The sequence below is a fragment of the Pseudophryne corroboree genome, chromosome 11, assembly GCF_028390025.1.
Source record: "Pseudophryne corroboree isolate aPseCor3 chromosome 11, aPseCor3.hap2, whole genome shotgun sequence".
Classification (NCBI taxonomy): Eukaryota; Metazoa; Chordata; class Amphibia; order Anura; family Myobatrachidae; genus Pseudophryne; species Pseudophryne corroboree.
In genome coordinates, this window is record NC_086454.1 from 335,068,069 (window position 1) to 335,075,401 (window position 7,333).

The window sequence follows — 7,333 nt, forward strand, 5'->3', positions numbered from 1 at the left end:
GCGGCCAGGGCATCATGCCCCACTCGCCCCCGTCACGCTGAAAGCCGAAATGTGAGAGGAGGAGAGCGCACCGTCTCTCCCTCCCCTCACCGCCGCTGAAAGCCATAGCAGCGCTGCTGTGTCCGGCCTCCGGCGGCGTTAGCCAATCAGAGCTTGCGGACCGGCTCCTGATTTGCTGCCGGTCTGCGAGCTCTGATTGGCTAGCGAACCGGCGCCACACAGCCGCCGGAGACCTGTCCTGGAGCGGTGAGGGGAAGGAGAGGCGCTCTCCTCCCCTTACATAGAACATGCCGGTGACTCGGTAAGTGACCAGGGGGGGAGGGCGGGGGGGGGGGGGGAGAGCACAGTGGGGCATGAAACTGGCACAGTGGGGCATGTAACTGGCACAGTGGGGCATGTATCAGGCACAGTGTGGGGCATGTATCTGGCACAGTGAGGTATGTAACTGGCACAGTGGGGCATTGTATCTGGCACTGTGGGACAATGTAACTGGCACTGTGGGGCATGTATCTGGCACTGTGGGGCATTGTATCTGGCACTGTGGGGCATTGTATCTGGCACTGTGGGGCATTGTATCTGGCACTGTGGGGCAATGTAATTGGCACTGTGGAGCCTGTATCCGGCACTGTGGGGCATTGTATCTGGCACTGTGGGGCATTGTATCTGGCACTGTGGGGCATTGTATCTGGCACTGTGGGGCAATGTAACTGGCACTGTGGGGCATGTATCTGGCACTGGGGGGCAATGCAATTGGCACTGTGGGGCAATGTAACTGGCACTGTGGGGCATGTATCCGGCACTGTGGGGCATTGTATCTAGCACTGGGGGGCAATGTAACTGGCACTGTGGGCCATTTTCAGTGGCCACACCCCTTCTGGTGTGTGGCCACGCCCATTTTTTCACCACGCGCCAAGCTTCTTTTGCTATGTTTTTTTTCCTGGGGGGGGGGGGGGGGGGGTGCCATTTTACATTTTGCCCTGGGCTCCAAAAACCCTAGTTACGCCTCTGAGTGAAACCTTTGTTTTTTGATGGCTCAATGTACACAAACTTTGTTTAATACACAAAGTTATTAAAATATTGTATTAAATGACCTTCAGGCTGTGTGTTTGTTTAAGGTGTATATGAAACATAAATGAATTGTGTGAATGTACACACACTTTGTTTAATGCACAAAGTTATAAAAAATATTGGCTAAAATTACCTTCAGGCTGTGTGTATAAGGTGTATATGTAACATAAATGCATTCTGTGCTTAGATTTAGGTCCCATCACCATGATATCTCATTATGGTATGCAATTATTCCAAAATACGGAAAAATCCCATATCCAAAATACTGCTGGTCCCAAGCATTTTGATAAGGGATACTCAACCTGTATAACAAAAAGAGTGCGCCACACAGTAAGCCTTCTTTAGAGGATGACCCAGCAGTGGTCTCTCTCTATACCCTTTCTTTCTAAGTTACTGTACGTGCTTACTGGCGCACCTCCAGCCCACTTTACACTAGTTTGGATCGGACCAAAATAAATCTCTCTCTCTCAAGGCTGGTTTAGATACTTTATTATCAATTTTTCAAAAATATAAAAGCCTGTGCATAGCCTCTTAGACTGCATGTCTCCCTCTGTCAATACTAACGTTTGTGCCAGAGATTTGACTGTATAAAGTAGATGAAAGATTTAAATAATTTGTTTGAAATATCTTCTTTGCATTATTCTAATCATTTTTATAGCCAAAACTCTGGAGTAAAAAGTTATATTGCAGGGGAGGCAGAGCCTCACTTATCTATCTTTTCCGCACATCTCTGATAAAAACTCACCAAATTCCAGGAGTTTATACTGCAGCACCTGTGTATAATGCCCAGATGAACGCTGTGGCTCATATATTAATTGTAAATCTGGCTCTGGGGCTAGCCACCTGCCTGCATCTGATTAGCCTACCACCGCACATCCATATACACTGTATATGTCTGTGTGTATATAGATACACACAATCCTGTGACAATACATCGATACTTGACAGTCCCTGTCTCTCTCTCCCCAGTGATGAGCAGCTGCTGGAGCTGAGGGGCGATGTTTGTCTGTGTGTATATGTATGCCTATGTATATAGAATATACACACAACCCTATGATCCTGTGACAGTAATACGATATATACTGGCGGTCCCTGTCTCTCTTTCCTCGGTGATGAGCACATGCTGGAGCTGAGGGGGAATGTGTGTATATGTGTGTATATATGTGTCTGTGTATATAGAATATACACACAACCCTATGATCCTGTGACAGTAATACGATATACTGGCGGTCCCTGTCTCTCTTTCCTCGGTGATGAGCACATGCTGGAGCTGAGGGGGAATGTGTGTATATGTGTGTATATATGTGTCTGTGTATATAGAATATACACACAACCCTATGATCCTGTGACAGTAATATGATATACTGGCGGTCCCTGTCTCTCTTTCCTCGGTGATGAGCACATGCTGGAGCTGAGGGGGAATGTGTGTATATGTGTGTATATATGTGTCTGTGTATATAGAGTATACACACAACCCTATGATCCTGTGACAGTAATACGATATACTGGCGGTCCCTGTCTCTCTTTCCTCAGTGATGAGCACATGCTGTAGCTGAGGGGGAATGTGTGTATATGTGTGTATATATGTGTCTGTGTATATAGAGTATACACACAACCCTATGATCCTGTGACAGTAATATGATATACTGGCAGTCCCTGTCTCTCTTTCCTCAGTGATGAGCACGTGCTGGAGCTGAGGGGGAATGTGTGTATATGTGTGTACATATGTGTCTGTGTATATAGAGTATACACACAACCCTATGATCCTGGGATAATAATACAATATACTGGCGGTCCCACCTGTCTCTCTTTCCTCAGTGATGAGCACGTGCTGGAGCTGAGGGGGATGTATGTCTGTGTGTGTATATATAGAGTATACACACTATTCTATGATCCTGTGACACTAATACTGTATACTGACGGTCTCTGTCTCTCTCCCCAGTGATGAGCACGTGTTGGCGTTGCTGGAGCTGAGGGGGGATGTATGTCTGTGTGTATATGTGTGTGTGTGTGTGTGTGTGTGTGTGTATATATAGAGTATATACACACAATTCTATGATCCTGTGACACTAATACTGTATACTGACGGTCTCTGTCTCTTTCCCCAGTGATGAGCACATGTTGGCGTTGCTGGAGCTGAGGGGGGATGTATGTCTGTGTGTATATATAGAGTATACCCACTATTCTATGATCCTGTGACACTAATACGGTATACTGACGGTCTCTGTCTCTCTCCCCAGTGATGAGCACGTGTTGGCGTTGCTGGAGCTGAGGGGCGATGTGAATCGTGATCTGCGGCACACTGTACTGAGCGTGATGCAGTCTCAGGCTCTCGCCCTTCCTGAGGACTATCGCCCCATTTTTATTAACATCTCTGTCCCGGCTCCTGCACACCCATTCTGCCTTCATCCAAGCTCCTGTGCTTGAGCTCAGACAACCAAGATATTCAGCAATAAAATACTATATATGTATCATTTGTGTCTTGGGGTATATATACACGGTGGAGTCACATTATAATGGCCGCCAGCTAATAGCCAGAGTAACCGCCGTGTGCAGCACGGACAGCAGCTAGATGGGCTGCACTGTCATGTTAGACACACGTCTGGAAGCCCCCAGGTTCCTGCTGACTGTGCACTGCTCCACTGTAGCATATCGGTCGCCCCTCACGCACCTTCGTAGCCGACGTTCACCCCTCACATCAATGGCACGTCGCGTTCCGCAGTTTCCACGTCTGTTATTCGCAATGGTTCCATTTGTCCAGTCACGACACACCTTCACCGCAACAGCACGCGGACAAGTTACACACTGCGCTGTGTCAGAGACACTGCCGCCCTTAAGCCGATAATCATCCCTTTTTGCAACTCTGAAAAATCGCCCTTTTTTCCCCATGACAGCAACGAGTGATATGTGTGCAGATGGCCTATAGCACAACTTATATACCCACCGAGCCAGCACACACCTTATATACCCACCGAGCCTGCACACACCTTATATACCCACCGAGCCTGCACACACCTTATATACCCACCGAGCCTGCACACACCTTATATACCCACCAAGCCAGCACCTTATATACCCACCAAGCCAGCACCTTATATACCCACCAAGCCAGCGCGCACCTTATATGCCCACCAAACCAGCGCACGACACGTGACATACCTCATGGGCTGCACGCTGCCGACATCACATCCTCGAGGTGGTCATATTAATGTGATTTGACCGTCTATAAAGGAAGGGTCACCTAGCATGAGCATCCGCCTGTGCGAGCGTCTAAGTGTCACCCACTGTGTTTCCATCCACAGCGGCAGTGGTCATATGCATCCGCTTCTTTACCCACCCCATGTTATGTATACAGGCGGTCCAGCTGCCACCGTAAGCCTCAAATAAACATGGGACGCAGGTGTTCTGTGTATATGAATAGGACTATTTCACCTTCTGTGCCATCCGCTGGACGTGCGACTCGGCCCATGCTCACACTCCATATGCAGATTGCAGTCAGTCAGCGGAAAATCACATGTCGCATCCATATGCGGATGAGCCCCACAGTGATCGCAGCAAACGTGTGTATTATTCTCTGTGATATCGCTGTACAATATAATAAAGAATAAAAATGAATTTCTGAGAGCACCACGGCACAATTATGTCATTCAGATGGGCACCTACACTGATGGGTAACAAGCCACACTGGAGTGACATGGCCGAAAGACGCTCTTATTGTACGCCTAGGTGTAAATGTTGGGGGGGGGGGGCAGCTGAGAAACGCTCTTATTGTACGCCTAGGAGTAAATGTACAGGGGGGTCGAAAGACGCTCTTATCGTACGCCTAGGCGTAAATGTAAGGGGGGGGGCCAAAAGCTGCTCTTATCGTACACCTAGGAGTAAGTGTATGGGGAGGAGCTGAAAGACGCTCTTATTGTACGTCTAGGAGTAAATGGGTGGGGGGGCTGAAAGCAGCTCTTATCGTACGCCTAGGGGTAAATGTATGGGGGGGCCGAAAGCTGCCCTTATCGTACGCCTAGGAGTAAGTGTTTGGGGGGGGGGGGGGGGGGCGAAAGACGCTCTTATTGTATGGCTAGGAGTAAATGAGCGTGGGGGGGGGGGCTGAAAGCTGCTGTTATTGCATGCCTAGGAGTAAATGTGTGGGAGGCTGAAAGCCGCTCTTATCGTAAGCCTAGGAGTAAATGTGTGTGTGTGGGGGGGGGGGGGGCTAAACGATGTTCTTATGGTACGCCTAGGAGTAAATGTGTGGGGGGGCTGAAAGACGCTCCTACTGTACACCAAGAAGTAAATGTATGGGGGGGGGGGGGGCTGAAAGCTTCTCTTATTGTACGCCTAGGAGTAAATGTATGGGGGGCCTGAAAGATGCTCTTATTGTACGCATAGAAGTAAATGTATGGGGGGGGGGCTGAAAGACGCTCTTATTGTACGCCTAGGAGTAAGTGTGTGTGTGTGGGGGGGGGGCTGAAAGCCGCTATTACCGTACGCCTAGGGGTAAATGTGGGGGGGGCTAAGCCGATCTTATCGTACGCCTAGGAGTAAACGTGTGGGGGACAGAAAAACGCTCTTATCGTACACCTAGGAGTAAGTGTGGGGGGGGCTGAATGATGCTCATATTGTATGCCTAGGAATAAATGTGTGTGGGGGGGGCAGCTGAGAGACGCTCTTATTGTACGCCTAGGAGTAAATGTGTGGGTAGGAGCTGAAAGACGCTCTCACTGTACGCCTAGGAGTAAATGTGGGGGGGCTGAAAGCAGCTCTTATTGTACGCCTAGGAGTAAATGTACAGGGGGGTCGAAAGAGGCTCTTATCGTACGCCTAGGCGTAAGTGTTGGGGGGGGGGGGCTGAAAGATGCTCTTATTGTACGGCTAGGAGTAAATGTGCATGGGGGGGCTGAAAGCTGCTCTTATTGCATGCCTAGGAGTAAATGTGTGGGGGGCTGAAAGCCCTCTTATGGTACGCTTAGGAGTAAGTGTATGGGGAGGAGCTGATAGACGCTCTTATTGTACGCCTAGGAGTAAATGGGGGGGGGGGGGGGGTAGGCAAACCAGCTCTTAACATACATCTAGGAGTAAATGTATGGGGGGGCTGACAGCTGCTCTTATTGTACGCCTGGCAGTAAATGTATGGGGGGGGGGTGAAAGCTGCTCTTACTGTACACCTAGGAGTAAATGTATAGAGGGCTGAGAGCTGCTCTTAATGTACGCCTAGGAGTAAATGTATGGGGGGGGGCTGACATCTGCTCTTATTGGCCCTCATTCCGAGTTGATTGCTCGCTAGCTGCTTTTAGCAGCAATGCAAACGCTAGGCCGCCGCCCTCTGGGAGTGTATCTTAGCTTAGCAGAATAGCGAACGAAAGATTAGCAGAACTGCTCGAAAATCTTTTCCTGCAGTTTCTGAGTAGCTCCAGACCTACTCCTAGATTGCGATCACCTCAGTCCATTTAGTTCCTGGTTTGACGTCACAAACACGCCCTGCGTTCGGCCAGCCATTCCCCCGTTTTCCCAGCCACTCCTGCGTTTTAGCCAGACACGCCTGCGTTTTTTAGCACACTCCCGGAAAACGGTCAGTTTCCGCCCAGAAACAACCACTTCCTGTCAATCACACACCGATCAGCAGAGCGACTGAAAAGCGTTGCACGCCCCTGTGTAAAATTGCTTAGTTTTGTGTGAACTTACTTGGCGCGTGCGCCCTGCGGCCCATACGCATGCGCAGAACAGCCGGATTTTAGCCTGATCGCTATGCTGCGAAAAACAGCAGCGAGCGATCAACTCAGAATGAGGGCCATTGTACGCCTGGGAGTAAATGTATGATATGGGGGGGGGGGGGCTGAAAGCTGCTCTTATTGTACGCCTAGGAGTAAATGTATGGGGGGCTGAAAGTTGCTTATTGTACGTCTAGGAGTAAATGTATGGGAGGCTGACAGCTGCTCTTATTGTACGGCTGGGAGTAAATGTATGGGGGGGCTGAAAGTTGCTTATTGTACGCCTAGGAGTAAATGTGTGGGGGGGCGACAGCCGCTCTTATTGTATGCCTACGCGTAAATGTACAGTGCATCCAGAAAGTATTCACAGTGCTTCACTTTTTCCACATTTTGTTATGTTACAGCCTTATTCCAAAATGGAATAAATTTGTTTTTTCCCTCAAAATTGTACACACAGTGGAGGTCATTCCGAGTCGTTCGCTCGGAAAATTTCTTCGCATCGCAGCGTTTTTCCGCTTAGTGCGCATGCGCAATGTCCGCACTGCGACTGCGCCAAGTAAATT

The 7,333-nt window shown here is 49.2% G+C and overlaps 1 protein-coding gene across 5 annotated transcripts in view; it reads left to right on the forward strand.

Annotated features, from left to right (window-relative positions):
• The window catches only part of EXOC3L1 (exocyst complex component 3 like 1), a 78,679-nt gene extending 75,139 nt beyond the window's left edge, over nucleotides 1-3,540 (forward strand). For 2 of the 5 annotated variants that reach the window (XM_063945787.1, XM_063945789.1), the window contains one exon: nucleotides 3,309-3,540. In XM_063945787.1, coding sequence (XP_063801857.1) covers nucleotides 3,309-3,495 — 187 coding nt within the window. In that variant the 3' untranslated portion in view covers nucleotides 3,496-3,540. Of the gene's footprint in view, nucleotides 1-2,742; nucleotides 2,758-3,010; nucleotides 3,120-3,308 lie in introns of those variants that run through there. The other 3 variants (XR_010189516.1, XR_010189517.1, XM_063945788.1) reach the window with 3 other exon arrangements.
• Nucleotides 3,541-7,333: the final 3,793 nt, after the last annotated feature.